Source organism: Malus domestica, chromosome 10, assembly GCF_042453785.1.
Source record: "Malus domestica chromosome 10, GDT2T_hap1".
Taxonomy (NCBI): Eukaryota; Viridiplantae; Streptophyta; class Magnoliopsida; order Rosales; family Rosaceae; genus Malus; species Malus domestica.
The window spans coordinates 2,474,346-2,491,691 of record NC_091670.1 but is presented as its reverse complement, the minus strand read 5'-3'; the positions used below and the strand labels follow the sequence as shown (position 1 = coordinate 2,491,691).

General features: G+C 41.6%; 2 protein-coding genes across 5 annotated transcripts; both read left to right on the top strand.

Annotated features, from left to right (window-relative positions):
* Positions 1 to 210: 210 nt before the first annotated feature.
* LOC103417765 (protein MITOFERRINLIKE 1, chloroplastic-like) lies at positions 211 to 1,922 on the top strand. The gene has a single exon (XM_008355925.4). The coding sequence runs from the start codon at positions 483 to 485 to the stop codon at positions 1,641 to 1,643; it is 1,161 nt and encodes a 386-aa protein (XP_008354147.2). The 5' UTR covers positions 211 to 482; the 3' UTR covers positions 1,644 to 1,922.
* A 4,559-nt stretch (positions 1,923 to 6,481) lies between these two features.
* Positions 6,482 to 16,520, top strand: LOC103436646 (disease resistance protein Roq1-like). 4 transcript variants are annotated; one of them, XM_070806563.1, is made up of 6 exons: positions 6,482 to 6,640; positions 6,762 to 7,160; positions 7,251 to 8,334; positions 8,444 to 14,363; positions 14,472 to 15,557; positions 15,768 to 16,520. In XM_070806563.1, the coding sequence occupies exons 3-4, from the start codon at positions 7,258 to 7,260 to the stop codon at positions 8,489 to 8,491; spliced, it is 1,125 nt and encodes a 374-aa protein (XP_070662664.1). In that variant the 5' UTR covers positions 6,482 to 6,640; positions 6,762 to 7,160; positions 7,251 to 7,257; the 3' UTR covers positions 8,492 to 14,363; positions 14,472 to 15,557; positions 15,768 to 16,520. The 4 variants fall into 4 exon arrangements, with proteins under 4 accessions (XP_070662664.1, XP_070662663.1, XP_028965086.2 ...); XM_070806562.1 differs by having other exon boundaries at positions 14,472 to 15,699; XM_029109253.2 differs by having other exon boundaries at positions 14,472 to 16,520.
* The last annotated feature ends 826 nt before the right edge of the window (positions 16,521 to 17,346 follow it).

Below are 17,346 nucleotides of genomic sequence, written 5' to 3'. Positions count from 1 at the left end.
TGTGGTAGGAATACGCTCCGATACACGAGAAATTTTTAGTTGTGACGGGAATACGGGTGGTATAGCATATGTTTTTATGTAAGTGGTAGAAAATTTTATTTTTTAAGTTATTAACTTTTTAACATACATATCTCACAATTTATATAACGATATGTGATGTACTACTCTGTGTAACGATCTGACTGAAAATTTTCTCCCGATACATAAAATCTCATAATACAATCGATTGAAACTTTTGTTTTTAAGTATCCAAGCACTTGTAATTAAGTATCAGACCAGACCGGTCTGGACACACTAATCTCTCCCAAAATACAACCGAAATGTAATTCTCATGTCTGTCCACGTACAGGATATACAGCGACCTACCGACTTCGTACACTTTCATTTTCCGTGGCGCTCACTCCTCGGTGACTAGTCGATAATAAAAGCTCACATCCACCTCCATCTCCACAGGGAGCGAGAGAGAATTGAGCGAGCAAGCCATGGAGGGTAGACTTTCAGCCTCTCTGGGCCTCCCCGCACCCAATCAAAACCACCACACTCAGTCGTCCAATGACTTCCACAACCTCTTCACCCATTTCATCACTCCAAATCCCCAAACTACCCTCACCCCTACCCAAAACCACATCCCATTCTTTGCCTCCACCACCACCAACACCACCTCCTCCACCCCCAATTGGGCCTCCATTACCCGACCCAGTACCCGCCCCACGACCCAAATCCTGCTCAAGAACCTCACGGTCTTCGAGCGCGCCCTCATCGGCGCAGGCGGCGGAGGCATAGCCGGAGCCTTCACCTACTTCTGCCTCCACCCTCTGGACACCATCAAGACCAAGCTCCAGACCAAAGGCGCCTCAGACATTTACGCAAACACCTTCGATGCAGTCCTCAAGACCTTCCAGACCAAGGGTATTTCGGGGTTTTACAGCGGCATCTCCGCCGTCATCGTCGGCTCCACCGCATCCTCCGCCGTCTACTTCGGCACCTGCGAACTGGGTAAGTCGGTTCTCTCCAAATTACCCAATTACCCTCCCGTTCTCATCCCTCCCACGGCCGGAGCCATGGGCAACATAGTCTCTTCCGCGATAATGGTGCCCAAGGAGCTCATCACGCAGCGGATGCAAGCCGGGGCCAAAGGGAGGTCGTGGCAGGTGCTGCTCAAGATCCTCGAAAACGACGGCTTTCTGGGTCTTTACGCAGGGTACTCTGCCACATTGCTTAGGAACTTGCCTGCGGGTGTGCTGAGCTATTCGTCGTTCGAGTACCTGAAATCGGCGGTGCTGAGCAAGACGAAGCAGACCAATTTGGAGCCGATACAGAGCGTGGTGTGCGGGGCGTTGGCCGGAGCAATATCGGCCTCCATTACGACGCCACTTGATGTGGTGAAGACGAGGCTGATGACTGGTGCGGCGCAGGGCGGGGTTTCGGGGACGGTGAAGCAGATTTTAATGGAGGAAGGGTGGGTGGGGTTTACGAGAGGAGTGGGGCCCAGAGTTCTTCACAGCGCTTGCTTTTCGGCATTGGGTTACTTTGCTTTCGAGACTGCCAGGCTTGCCATTCTGAATCAGTATATTAAGAGGAAGGAGCTGCAGCAGATGCAAGATTTTGGTATCAATGTTGGTGTTGGTGTTGCTTCCACTTGATGATTTCATGTATTCATTTGGTGAAATCCTCTCTTTATCCCTTTTTTCGATTTTTGTTTCGTTTTGACATTGTCTAGTAGTAGAAGGGATGATTACTTATCACCTTTAGACGAGTTTAAATTTCGAGATATATTTAGTGGATAGACACAAATTTCAAAATTTAAACCCTATCCCAAGTTGTAGTTCCAGTTGGATACTATATCAATATGCATATATATGTTTTCCTTCTTTCCCAGAATAATGAAAATGGTAATGCCTATCAATTTACGGTTAGATAAATTACTCTTGTATATTCATATGATGCAGATATGTGTTGCATAAGTAGTGTTGGTTTACTCTTTTATTTACAGCAATCTATTCGTGCGTACTTGTCATGTAAGTTACTCAGGTGAATGTGCATCTGTGTTGCTACAATTCTTTTTTTTTTCTAGCTATAGAGAGAAGGAAACCTGACTAAATGAGTTACCTAACAATTTCGATGCCTATCAGTATCTATGCATTGTTACATAAATTACTTGGTATATTCACTCAAATTCTTGTTTTTAACTATGTTCTCTAGATCAATATATGTGTCTCCCTACCTGTTACAATTCTTCTCCTAGGAAGATAGAACGGGGGAAATATTGCCATGCAGTAGTTACAATTTCATCAGCGTCACTGAAAAGTTTGGTAAAATTAGCTGTGTTTTCCCTTGTGCCATTTGCACTACCATTTAGTCAGTAAATTTGGATGATGGGTTTGTGTTTTGGTCCTTGAATTGCAAGGCATAGTCTGGAAGGGCTACTAACTTTGCAGGACTTTTACCAGTAATTCTAAGTGTCATGTGGCAATTGAAGGTCGGGTGTTTTGGTTGGTGTAGAATATGTTTGTTGAGTACTGTTAGACAGCAGCATATTGAACTAAACACCAGATAAGTAACAATATGTTATGATATCTGAGTGAATATATGAATGTCAGATCTTCATCCTACCACAAAACAAGACAATGTGCAAGCTGTCCTCACCTCAGCACAATCCGACCATGGACATTCTGAAGACAGAGTCTGGGATCGATATGAATGTCAGATCTTCTCCACTGGCAGATGAAGGTACGCCGAAGGAGTTTCCAGAAGCCTGACATTCACACTTTTGATTATTAAGCTGATTAATCATCCAAACAAGTTACTAGTACTTAATAATTATAAAACAAAACCATCTAGGTAACATAGCTTAAGAACTTGTCAAAAATCAAGTGCCCCTACCTGGAAACCAAATTTTTTTTTATTGTTTGTAAAACAGAAGTCAAGGGAAAGGTCCTTTGTTGAAAGCCTCTCCAGAGCTAAAGCAGAGAGGGTACACACAGTTCCCACTCCAATACTCTTTTTCATGAAAGTCAAAGGGCATCATCCCTTCCTCTGTTCTTCTTAGGTTTCCCCTGCATCTCCCTTTCTCCATTGTTTCCGTTCCAAAAACACCATCAAGGTATGATTACAGAGGCTCCAAAGAACCCCTACCTTGATTTCAGCTATAGCGTAGTTCCAGTTTACTTTCGTACATCCCTATTATTAAGTATAAAACGTTGCTAGCATTCAAGAGTCACTGCCCCAAAACGAAGACCCTATAGAAGGTATAGTTCACTTCCTAGACTTAAACTCAAAAGATTGCAGTGCTTTAAAGTGGTGGAACTAGAATCAAGGTATGATTTTCTTCATTTTGGTGTCATTTATCATCTTTTTGTGTATTAATTGATTGTATTGAGCAGATTGCATATTATGTATTGTTCGAGACTAGCTTAGTGGTATAGGAAATTTGTGATACACTGCTTTTTCTTTTTCTTTTTTATTTTTGGTCTGAACCTTTTATTCTACGAACCAGTTTAGAAATGATTCGATGGTAATGATCAGTATTTGAAGCACATTTCTCGGGATCACTTTGCAATGGCATTGAGCAGAGCTTCTGTGGCGCCTACTTCCTCAGCTCACCCATGGAAATATGATGTGTTCTTGAGGTTTACAGGTGAAGATACCCGCAAGGATTTTACAGATCATTTATATGATTAAAAACTTTCAGAGACGACCTAGAACTTGAAGGAGGCAAAAATGTTTCTCCAGATCTCTTGTGTGCAATAGAAGAATCAAGGTTGGGCATCGCTCTCCGCGAATTATGATTCCTCCGCCTGGTGCTTGGATGAACTTTCAAAGATTCTTGAACGCATGGAAGCTAGGAATGCAAGCTTGCCAATATTTTATGATGTGGTTCCCTCCAATGTTTGAAACCAAATGGGGACTATTTTGAATTCTACAACAATCATGAAAGAAACTTCAGAGAAGACTTAGCAAAGGTGCAACATTGGAGAGCTGCTTTATCAAAAGTGGGTAATATCGCTGGGTGGACTTCAGAGGATAGGCAAGCATCACCAAGGAGCAGCATCATCCAAGATGTGATGTTTGCAAGGATTTTCTCCTTAATCTTCACCCTTAGGGCCAACAAAAGTAGTGTCCATTTCATGTGTGCGATGGGACTCTTAGGTGTTGTCTTTGTGGCAATTGCAGCCAAGAGATGCTGCATATCTTTTACTTGATCCCGGTGGAAGTCTGTGCCAGGAGTGCCAAGGCTTGGCGCTGGTTATGAATGCTCCAAACCTGCTCGCAACTATGAATGCGCATAACCAGCTAGCAACTATGAATGCTCAAATCCAGTTTGCAGTTATGGATGCTCAAAACCAGTTTGCAGTTATGAATGCTGAAAACGAGCCCCCAATAATTATGAATACTGAGGTTGACCGAGAACACTAAATGATCATCATCTTTACATCCCGAAGAGTGGACGCTTTAGGAGATACTTTAATACAGCCAGGGATAAATACAGGAGCTTGGTGTACTGTCCGATTCAGGGATTGTAAGACCAACTGGTCCTTGAAAGATTTGAAGCCAAAGAAAGGGAAGACTAATAAAGCGTTGTTTAATTTAACGAGGGATTTACGAACCTCAATTAACTTATGTGCTTATAGTTTAGTACGTTGGGTTTTTCCGTTTCTTCTCTTTTCCGCTCTTTGTTCGTTGTTGGGAAACATTGTAGATACTAGATATCAGTTGTCGATCTATCTACTGCTATCTAGTATCTACTGATGTGTTTTAGGCATGAAATTGAATAGATTGGTACTTAGAGAGAGATGCTTCCCTTTGCCTCCTCTGTTTTTCCCCTGTTTTATTGCTCTGTCTTGCTATCTTGTCCAGCTGTGTGTGTTGTGAGTTTACCATCTTGACATTGTGATCGAGTTGTAAGGAATTTTAGTGAATTGAGTACAATTTTCCGCAAGGGGATGCTTGTTCTAATTGGTTAAGAGTGTTCACTCCCTATGAAATATCACTTGTATAAAAAACAAGAAGAAATTGAGATGTTGCCGGCTTGCAAATTGGAGGTGGCTAACATCCGATCTTGTAGGGTAGAATGGCCGGCCTCTATTTGGCTTCACTTAACAAGGTTGTGGAGAAAGGAGAGATGGTGATTGTTTGACGGGTTGGGATGGAAATAATATTTTCAATTTTCATTTAAAAACTTTGAAATTGAATCGGATCAGATCACAATTTTCAATTTCAGAATATCTGGAGTAATCTTGAAAATTTTTGGAACATGCAATTCATTGCTTTTTTCAATATGTGGTTTATGCTCATGTATAACTATAACTTCAATTAATTATTTTTTTTGGTATACTAGCTTATCCTTTTTAATATATAAGTCTATGTAAAATATAATATCAAAGAACATAAGGTACTCAAACAAACAATAAAATACAGCCACTCAATACTACGGTTTGGTGGTATTCCTCTTTACTTGGAAGGGAGAGGTCTTAGGTTCAAATCTCGTGGATGACGAATTCAATATCAAATTAGGTTACACATTGTGTGACTTAGCCGAACTTCTTAAAATACCTAAATGCATTTCAATTTTTCAAACAATATTCAGCGAATTCGGAATTTTTAGGTTTGGTAATTGGTATTGTGGTTTTGGGGGTGCATTTTTGCTCATGACCCTCAAACGGTGGTAATGCTCACCACTTTACTAATTACTATTAGATGAATTTTAAATTTTAATATTTGTGTCTATTCACTACACATATTTCTAAATTTAAACTCATTTAACGATGATAAATAGGATGGTGAGCATCACCAGCATTTGAGTGGGGTTGAGCAAAAATATTTTCAAATTTTGGTATTGCTGCCCTCCAGCTACTACTAGTTTAAACCATTTGGCTCTATTGAGTGGCAGATTCAAAATTTGAACTTTAAGGGTTCCAGTGTTAGATACAAGTTTTTTTTTAAAAAAACCAAGCATTATTTTATTCACTATCAAATGTCATTGATGCAACCTGTCAAGATATACCTTGATAGCTACTACTTGCTACTAGGGCATATCCATCAGCAACCCCCATCCCCCCCCCCCCCCACACAACAAAAAAAAAAAAAACTTGCTACTACTTGCTCCAGTGGTCTCAATATCCATCCTTTGCCCTCAATATCCATACTTTTGCCCTCCACTTGCTACTAGTTTAAACCAATTTGGCACCAATATCCAACGGAGGAGGATTATCTACCCTTCCATGCCCTCCTATTTAAACGGTCACGGTTAAACCACGTCAACATCTTATATTGATTTTTTATAAAAATAATAAGATAAAAAATAGGAAAACTAATAAAAAGGGCTTGAAAACTTTAAGTTTTAATGATAAGGACAAAATAAAGGGTAAAGTGAATAGTACCAGGATTGACTTTTTAGTGTAAAAATGTGATTTTTCGTTAAAGTAAACAGTACCAGGTGCTTTTCGTTAAAGTTCCCTACAAAATAATATATGAGAATAAGGAATGAGAACAGGAGGGTAAAGAATCCTCTCCATATCCAACGGGTCAAAGATATGGCTTGGCTTTAGTAGCTGCTACTTTTCCAACCAGGAGAGCTGAACAGACTACCGGCAAAGTCAAGTTCAGTCGTCGTATCCTCCATTTCTCCTTCTCCAGAAAGGTATTCATTTTCCCTTCCCATCCACCATCTTCTTCTGCTACACATATCTTAACTTAAATTGTTTTTCCAGTTTCGAGTTTCAAAAATTTGGTATATCTGTTGCTCAACTTTTAATTACCAGATATCTCTGCTGCAAACTGGGTCGTCTAATGGCGATGACAGATCCAAGAGCCTCCGGGTCTGGTTCTTCTTCACCTCCCCAATGGAAGTACGACGTTTTCTTGAGTTTCAGGGGTGAAGACACCCGCAAGAATTTCACAGGCCATTTATACGACAAACTGCTGTGGCGCGGCATCCATATCTCCGGAGCTCTTTCGTACAATTGAGGAATCGAGGTTCGCCGTGGTGGTTCTCTCTCCGAACTACGCTTCGTCCGCCTGGTGCTTGGATGAACTTTCAAAGATTTTTTATTGCATGGAAGCAAAAAACACAACTTTCAGGAGGATTCAGCAAAGGTGCGGCATTGGAGAGCTGTTTTAACAAAATTGTGGAATCTTGCTGGATGGACTTCAAAGGACAGGTAACACCCTGAACCAATTAACCGATCAGTCCTATAGTGGTAACGCATTAAAGGTTTCGTTCTTTACAGTTTTCTTTTTCTTTCGTGTAGCTATGAAATGGAAGTTATAAATGAAATTGTGTGGAACAAAGTTCGTCCCACATTCACATTGAGTTCTAGAGAGAAGCTTGTGGAAATTGATTCTAAAATAGAGCAACTAGATGTGCTTTTAGACGTTGAGGCCAATGACGTCCTTGCTGTAGGGATATGGGGGACGGGTGGGATTGGTAAGACAACCATTACGAGGCTAGTCTACGAGAGAATTTCTCATAGATTTGAAGTTTGCACCTTTCGTTCCAATGTTAGGGAGGTGGCGGCGAAACATGGTATTGTTAATATACAAAAACAACTTCTTTCCCCGATATTGAAGGAAAAAATTACACAGGTTTGGGGGTATTATGGTGGAAGCATGATGGTAAAGAATTGTTTATGGAATAAAAAGGTTCTTCTCGTTCTTGATGATGTGGATCAATTAGAGCAGTTGGAATTATTGGTTGGAGACAAACGCTGGTTTGGTGTGGGGAGCAGAATCATCATTACAACTAGGGATCTACGTTTGCTGGTCTCACATGACGTTGAGATCAAACAATTTGAGCTTATGGGATTAAGTGAAGATAAAGCTCTTCAGCTCATTAGTTGGCATGCCTTTAAAAATGATCCGAATGACGAATACCTGGAATTGTTAAAAGCTTTTGTTAAATATGCTGCCAAACTTCCCTTAACTCTGAAAACTTTGGGAATCTTTTTGTGTGGAAGAGATCAAGGTGCATGGACAAGTACATTGGATAAACTAAAGAAAGATCCAGAAGAGACAACATTTAAAACGCTTCTAGTAAGTTATGGCGGACTAGATGATATGACGAAGAATGTTTTTCTTGATGTGGCATGCTTCCATAAGGGGAATGACAAGGATACAGTAATTGAAATACTTGACTGCTGTGACTTTTCTGGACGTATCGGGATAGATGTTCTCGTTGAGAAATCTCTTTTATATATTTCAGGCAAGAATGTGGAGATGCATGATTTGGTACAGGAAATGGCATGGAAAATTGTTCGTAGAAAGTCTAAAGAGCCTGCACGACGTAGTCAGTTGTGGCTTCGTGAGGACATTTTTCATGTATTGAAGAATAATACGGTAAGAAATTATGCAGAAATATCAAGCTTAGATATACAGCACTATAATTTCTTCTAAAACGATATAGGAATTGGTCATGGAACTAACTTCTCCCTTATTTTTTCATCAGGGAACAGAAGATATTGAAGGCATAGTATTACACTTGCCGAAGTCATGAAGGACAGACCGAAAGCTTTCCCATAACTGTAGGATTACATCAAGGCTCATCCTTAAGTCCTTACCTTTTTGCGTTGGTAATGGATGAGTTAACAGGACATATTCAAGATGATATTCCTTGGTGTATGCTTTTCGCAGACGATATAGTGTTGATAGATGAAACTCAGGAAGGGGTAAATGCAAAGCTTAACCTTTGGAGAGAAGTGTTGGAATCTAAAGGTCTTCGCCTAAGCCGATCAAAGACAGAATATATGGAGTGCAAGTTCAGTGCAAATGGAGGCCAAAACGAGTTAGGGGTGAGGATCGGAGATCAAGAAATGCCAAAGAGCGACCGTTTTCGTTACCTAGGATCTATCTTGCAAAAGAACGGAGAATTAGATGGAGATCTCAACCATAGAATACAAGCTGGATGGATGAAGTGGAAGAGTGCATCCGGCGTGTTGTGTGACCGCCGTATGCCACTGAAGCTCAAGGGAAAATTTTATAGGACGGCAATAAGGCCGGCGATGCTGTATGGCACAGAATGTTGGGCGGTGAAACATCAACACGTACACAAAATGGGTGTAGCGGAGATGAGGATGCTTCGTTGGATGTGTGGGCACACGAGAAAGGATAAGATTAGGAATGAGGATATCCGGGGTAAAGTAGGAGTAGCCGAAATTGAAGGAAAGATGAGAGAAAATCGGTTACGGTGGTTTGGACATGTGCAAAGAAGGCCTACTGACGCTCCAATTAGAAGATGCGACTATGGGACAGAGGTTCAGGGCCGAAGGGGTAGAGGAAGACCTAGGAAAACTTTGGAAGAGACTCTAAGAAAAGACTTAGAGTACTTGGATCTAACGAAGGACATGACACAGGATCGAGCACAATGGCGTTCTAAGATTCATATAGCCGATCCCACTCAGTGACTTGGATTTTCCAAGTCTCCAACCGAGAAGTTTTCCTCACTCGGGAAATTAAGGGAACACTACCCCAACCTACATGCTCCACTCAGAAAGCTTCAACATACAAGCTTCAACAAAAGAAAATTCAAAGAACTTAGCGAAGAAGGCTTTGGTGTATTTAACACAATACGTTGAAATGAAGGAAAGCTTATTTATTGATATCCCCGATAAGCTACAAATATGTACATATACATGAGTCAAAATAAACACACAAGAGGGAGCCTTCACAAAGGTTGCTTAGGAGAAGTCTCAGCAGTCGGTAGAGCCCCAGAAAGAGAAGGCACCGGAGGGGGATCATTTGGAGCCTCAGTACTGGACAGAACCCTAGAAGGAGGAGGCATCAGAGGTTGATCATTTGGAGCTTCATTACGCGGTACAGCCCCAGAAGACGAAGGCAATAAATGCCTTTGGAACAAACCCACAAATCTCTGATGATCAAGTAAAACCTGACCATCAGTTTCCTTCATCTGGTCAAGCTTCCTCTTCATGTTTGTAGCATAGTCATGTGCGAGCCGGTGCAACTGTTTATTCTCATGCTTGAGCCCTCTAATCTCCTGTTTGAGACTCATCACTTCAGCCGCCAATGATTCAACTTGGCGGGTTCGAGCAAATAGGCGTTGGGCCATATTAGACACAGAACCTGCACACTGAACACTGAGAGCCAGCGAATCCTTAACAGCTAACTCATCAGACCGTTTGGAAAGTAGTCTGTTATCTTTGGGAGTGAGAAGGTTCCTGGCCACCACCGCAGCGGCCATATCATTCTTCATCACGGAATCCCCAACGGTAAGAGGACCAGTAGGGGAGACGAAGGATGGGCGCCATATGTTGTCTGGAGAAGGCGGGGCTGCCTCTTCAACAAGGTTCAAGTCAAAACGACGGTCGGAGGGGCCAGACATTTTCAAAGGTGTTGAAGAGAGAAGAGGTCGGACAAATCAAGATCTTAGAAGTGCAAGAATGAAGCTTCTACTGGTGGAGATTCAAGTGTGCTTTAGAACTTAATGCCAGCCCCTATAAAAATCTGCACTCGACGGAGCTTCAGAAATCGAAGAGGCGCCTGCTCAGAAATCGAAGAGGCGTTTGCTTTCTCAAAAGCTGAGCTGCTTAGAGATCACGAGGGTTGATCTCAGAAATCGAAGAGGCTTTTGCTTTCTCAAAAGTTGGGCTGCTCAAAGACCACGAAGGCCGATCTCAGAAATCGAAGAGGCGCTCGCTTTCTCAAAAGCTGGGCTCCCCAGAGACCACGAGGGCCAATCTCAGAAATCGAAGAGGCACCTATTTTTCCAGCCTTGTCAGCACCTGTCACACGCACACTCAGCTTTGCGGAAATTATGGGCATTCTGTCGAAGACTTCTGGGGAAGTAGAAAACACATGAATCTTACTGTTCAATCACCCACTTCCCACACGCAACAATAGCTCATGGGTACCACAGATAACTTTGCCAAAGTTCTCTGCCAAAGTTGAGCACGTGAAGCTTGCAGCTCCCACTACATCGCTCTGACCAAGAAGGGTAAAAGAATAGCAAAGAAACAGCACTAACAAAGTTTAGACCCATAAATTTTGAAGGTCTAGCTACCATATTATTACCCACAAGGGTAAAGGAACAGTACCACTGCTGGATAATTGGAAAGTCCCTGTGTGTCAACCTCTGTGCTTCGTGGCAAGGTAGACTAGCAAACATGCCCAACCTTTACTCACATTCGAGAAAACACTCCCAACAAGATTGCTTGCTCCAAAATCGAAGAGGCACCGCCTTCCGAATCTCGAGAGCCAGACTCCCAACATGATTACTTTCTCAAAAATCGAAGAGACACTGCTCCCCGAATCTTCGAGAGCCAAACCCCCAGCATGATTGTTTTCTCAAAAATCGATGAGGCATCGTTCTCCGAATCAATCGAAGAGGCGCTCGCTTTCTCAAAAGCTGGGCTGCTCAGAGACCACGAGGGCCGATCTCAGAAATCGAAGAGGCACCTACTTTTCTAGCCTTGTCAGCACCTGTCACACGCACACTCAGCTTTGCAGAAATTATGGGCATTCTGTCGAAGATTTCTAGTGAAGTAGAAAGCACATGAATCTTACTGTTCAATTACCCACTTCCCACACGCAACAATAGCTCATGGGTACCACAGATAACTTTGTCAAAGTTCTCTGCCAAAGTTGAGCACGTGAAGCTTGCAGCTCCCACTACATCGCTCTGACCAAGAAAGGTAAAAGAATAGCAAAGAAACAGCACTAACAAAGTTTAGACACATAAATTTTGAAGGTCTAGCTACCATAATATTACCCACAAGGGTAAAGGAACAGTACCACTGCTGGATAATTGGAAAGTCCCTGTGTGTCAACCTCTGTGCTTCGTGGCAAGGTAGACTAGCAAACATGCCCAACCTTTACTCACATTCGAGAAAACACTCCCAACAAGATTGCTTGCTCCAAAATCGAAGAGGCACCGTCCTCCGAATCTCGAGAGCCAGACTCCCAACATGACTACTTTCTCAAAATCGAAGAGAGGGTAAAGGAACAGTACCATTGCTGGATAATTGGAAAGTCCCTGTGTGTCAACCTTTGTGCTTCGTGGCAAGGTAGACTAGCAAACATGCCCAACCTTTACTCAAATTCGAGACAACACTCCCAACAAGATTGCTTGCTCCAAAATCGAAGAGGCACCGCCCTCCGAATCTCGAGAGCCAGACCCCCAGCATGATTGCTTTCTCAAAAATCGAAGAGGCATCGTTCTCCGAATCTCGAGAGCCAGATACCACAGACCACTTTTTCAAAGTGCTCTGACAGAGTTAAAACATGTGAAACTGACAGCTCCCACTACCGTGCTATGACCAAGCAGGGTAAAGGAATAGCATTACTACTTGTTGTTAGGGAGACGCCTATATATGTCAACCTCCATCCCCAACGGACAGGCAGACCTGCAAAAATGCTCAACCCTTCATCATATCTGAGAGGGCACTCCCAACGAAGCCTTTCGAAATATTCAGCTTTCTTTCCCCCCGATAATACCTCTGCAAACAAGCTATACTAGAGCAAGAATATCTCATATCATCAGGGTTAAAAGCAAGAGTATCCCATATCATGCTTTTTCCCTATCTTTTCCTTTGGCCTTGTTTTTACCTGCAAGACAAGGAGAAAGAGAGCAATCAGTCAGCACTTGGAATCAAGCTTCCAGCCAGGAACTGACTGCCTGGAACCCCTTACCTGATTACTTACCTGGCATTGCTCTCGAGTACTCATCTTCAACATCTTATGTTTCCAAGGAAGATTCCGCATCTGCTTGAGGAACAGATAGGGCAAGTGCGAAGGATACAAGGAAGCATGTGGAGACAAGCGTAACAACACACGTGTCGATACATCCATTACTCTGTCAAAAGCAAAAGTATCCCATATCAGCAGGGTGGAACGTACTCTAGATTTGATGGACTTGTTTTGACCCTCAAATTCTTCAGTCGGCCTTATACTCTGGAGGAAACCAGAAAACCCTCCAGCTCAGTTCAAGAATAAGCCTGTGGAAAGTTACTTCTTCAAAAGCAAAAGTATCTCATATCATCTCTTCTCATTTTTCTTCTCTTTATCCTTCATGCTGTTGCAAGATGGGGAGAAGGTGAACAATCAGTCGGAGCTCTGATTGCTTACCTTGTCTGTCACCTCTTTCAGCAGACCCCCTAGCTCGGCGACTTGGGGGACTCCTACTACATGGTTTGTATCGCGCTTGACCAAGCCTGAAACTACAAGTAAGCTTCAAGTGAAATTGATACATTACCTTGTGCATCTCCACCAGTTAAAGATACCACCCCTGGATGGAGGAAAAGTACTTCCAGAGAAGATGCCACATCTACCTATGAGACAGATAAGGCAAGTCAAGACGACACCACACTCCGATACTTAGAAGTTTCGTGATTACGAGATCATTCTCCCACAATATTTCCTAATGTCATTTGTACTAAATCATTCACTTGTACTCACTAAAGGAGAGCTTGAACCTATGTACTTGTGTAAACCCTTCACAATTAATGAGAACTCTTCTATTCCGTGGACGTAGCCAATCTGGGTGAACCACGTACATCTTGTGTTTGCTTTCCTATCTCTATCCATTTATATACTTATCCACACTAATGACCGGAGCAATCTAGCGAAGATCACAAAAAGCGACCGTTTTCGCTACCTAGGATCTATCTTGCAAGAGAACGGAGAATTAGATGGAAATCTCAACCATAGAATACGAGCTGGATGGATGAAGTGTAAGAGCGCATCCGGCGTGTTGTGTGACCGTCGTAGGCCACTGAAGCTCAAGGGAAAATTTTATAGGATGGCAATAAGGCCAGCGATGTTGTATGGCACAGAATGTTGGGCGGTGAAGCATCAACACGTACACAAAATGGGTGTAGCGGAGATGAGGATGCTTCGTGGGATGTGTGGGCACACGAGAAAGGATAAGATTGGGAATGAGGATATCCGAGGTAAAGTAGGAGTAGCCGAAATTGTAGGAAAGATGAGAGAAAATCGGCTCCGGTGATTTGGACATGTGCAAAGAAGGCCGACTGACACTCCGGTTCGAAGATGTGACTACGGGACAGAGGTTCAGGGCCGAAGGGGTAGAGGAAGACCTAGGAAAACTTTGGAAGAGACTCTAAGAAAAGACTTAGAGTACTTGGATCTAACGGATGACATGACACAAAACCGAGCGCAATGGCGTTCTAGGATTCATATAGCCGACCCCACTTAGTGGGAAAAGGCTTTGTTGTTGTTTGTTTGTTTGTTTGTTGTTCCTTTCTCCTGGCTCTGAAGTTCTTCCTAATTCTTTAAGATTTCTGGAGTGGAGATATTATCCATCCAAATCTCTACCACTAAGTTTTGAACTGGACTCTCTTACCGTACTTAGTTTGCCTACTTGTGAAATTGTTCAACTTTGGAATGGAAGAAAGGTACAATAATGGAGTATGTATTTAGACGTATTTATGTTTGCATTTTTACAACCTTTTTTTATAAATCAAGGGTTTTTAATCTAATCACCACTTGCTATTATTCTGCAGCGCTTGTCCAACTTGAAACATATGGATCTTAGTTTCTCAAAATTAATCAGGACCCCATATTTCACAGAAATTCAGAATCTTGAGAGGTTAGTACTTGAAGGTTGTTATGATTTAATTGAGATCCACCCATCCATTGCAGCTCTCAAAAGGCTTAAGATTTTGAACTTTAAGAATTGTATGAGTATGAAGAGTCTCCCAAGTGAGATAGCAATGGAGTCTCTTGAATTTCTGAGTCTCTCTCGATGTGTCAATCTGAAAAAGATTCCGGAGTTTGTTGGAGACATGAAAAATCTGTCACGTCTTATTTTAAGTGAGACTGCTATTAAGGAAATACCTCCATCAATTGGATGTCTGATTGGCCTTGTTGAACTACATCTAGATGGTTGTCAAAGTCTCTTGTGTGTTCCAAGTGTCATTTCTAATTGCAAGTCTCTTAAACTTCTCAATATGTTAGGGTGCTCAAAACTTAGCAAACTCCCCGAAAGCTTGGGAGTGATGGACTATTTGGAGGAACTTGATCTGAGTCGAACTGCATTAAAAGAGTTGCCATCTTAACTTGTTCATTTGAAATTTTTTTTAAAGTTATCTGTTTCTGGATCTCCTGCATCATGGTATACTTTTGGGATTTTTAAAAGAAGGATTCCCCACTCTTTGGGTTGTTCGGTGTTCACTTCTTCAAAGGGCTTATGTTCTTTGAAGGTATTCGATCTGAGAGACTTGAATCTTTGTGAAGGAGCAGTTCCAGAAGATATTGGCTACTTGTCCTCTTTAGAAGAATTAAATCTTAGTGGAAACAATTTTGTTACCCTCCCTGAAAGCATTAGACGGCTTTCTGAGCTTTCAGTATTATATTTGGAGAATTGCAAGAGCCTTCGCCAATTGTCAGTTCTTCCATTAAATAGCACATTATATGAATTCACAGATGATTCTACTTCCTTAAGCATGCTGTCTGTTCCACCACCAAAGTTGGGCCTCTACGCCAATCTGTTAGAATTTTCTTTCAGTGCTGTTAATTGCTCTGGTCTAGTAGTTGACAATCATGGTTGTAACAGTATCATATTTTCGGTGCTAAGGAGATTGCCTCAGGTACTCTCTTCTCTCTCTCTCTCTCTCTCTCTCTCTCTCTCTGTTAGAATTTTCTTTCAGTGCTGTTAATTGCTCTGGTCTAGTAGTTGACAATCATGGTTGTAACGGTATCATATTTTCAGTGCTAAGGAGATTGCCTCAGGTACTCTCTCTCTCTCTCTCTCTCTCTCTCTCTCTCTCTCGTTTGATATAATTGTTTCTATGGTCCAGAGAATTTCTCGATCTGTCAAGCAATTCCATACGGTAATTCCTGGAAGCTATATTCCTGAGTGGTTCAGTCATCAAAGTGTGGGAAATTCACTAACTGTGGAGATACCCCCACATTCATGTAGCAGGGTGATGGGAATTGTTTTGTGTGCTATTTTCTCGGAGCAGACAAATCAATCCTCTCCCTGAGTATATATATGCGTATTGTGATCATTTTGGAATTCAATGCTCGTCGCAACATTTTTCTTGCCAGCATTGGGACTCTCGTCCTAAAATACGTCATCCTGTGTCGGATCACCTTTGGGTACTTTATGTTTCTCGGGAAAGGATTATCAAACCTGGTCAGATTACGATTTCATTTGATACCTTTTATTATTCAAAGGATTTAGATCGCAGGTTAATAGCAGACTTGAAGCCAAAGAAATGTGGGGCTTGTTTGGTGTACAAGCAAGATGTGGAAGAACTCAATGGAACAGCAACTATAGCTGACAACATCATCTCTCATTGCAAGGCTATGGGCCTCCAGTTGTGATTGTTACGCTATTAGGAGATGTACAAGTTGCAATCCTTAAGAAGGAACTCATAAATGACAAGGCAGATCGTACTGGAACTGGTAGTCCCACAAAGAATCACTCCGCAAAGATTGAATGCCCCTTTAAGTTGTAATACTTGGAATGCTAATGATATTGCTTCAGTTTTTGCATCTCAAAATTCAAGTCACCAGATGAGGTGTGCAAGTTTTTCCTCCGGTTCAAACCTTGCATCTCAATATTTATCGGAAAAAAATAAACACTATTTCTGAAACTACAACAAAATAACCAACATTATCTTTATATTTTGTAGTTTATGATGAAATTATATATATTTTAAGTATAAACAAACAATTATTTACATGAAACATAATAGATTTACTTAAATCCTTCTAATCCGTCTAACCGTCTGCTTAGGCCTCATCTAACCGCTTAGGCGTTAGGTCCCAACCTGCCATCTTCTGACTAGAGCCTAGCATTTTTTAAAAGCTTCCTTGTAACTTGGACTAGTGGCGCTTAGTCCTTATTTTTTGTCCAACCCAAGAGGGAGCCTTCCTAGGGCTGCCCAAAAGAAGACAAATGACATAATGAACGGCATGTTGACCCAAAAACAAAAATAACATGAGAATTTTAACGAAAAATTTCTGGTACTGTTCATTTTAACGAAAAAATCACATTTTTATATTAAAAAGTCAATTCGGATACTATTCACTTTACATTTTATTTTGTCCTTATTGTTAAAACTCAAAAATTTTAAATCATTTTAATTAGTTTTTCTAAAAAACCAAAGACATAATGAAGGGCACCGACGTGGGCACACCAAACCAACTTTCAAATAGTAAAAAAAAAGAGAAATAGACAAGTCTATGCCCATCTGACGGACGGAAGTGGTGTTCCATCAGGGCATGGACTTTAAAAAAAAAAAAATTATTTTGCACCTGGGCTTGCTTCCACCTCGTGAGCCTTTTATTTGGACTTGTTTTCTTCTAGTTTTTGTTCTGTTCATTGAAATTCATGCCTTTTTTATTAAATAAAATTATAATGTTGTTTTT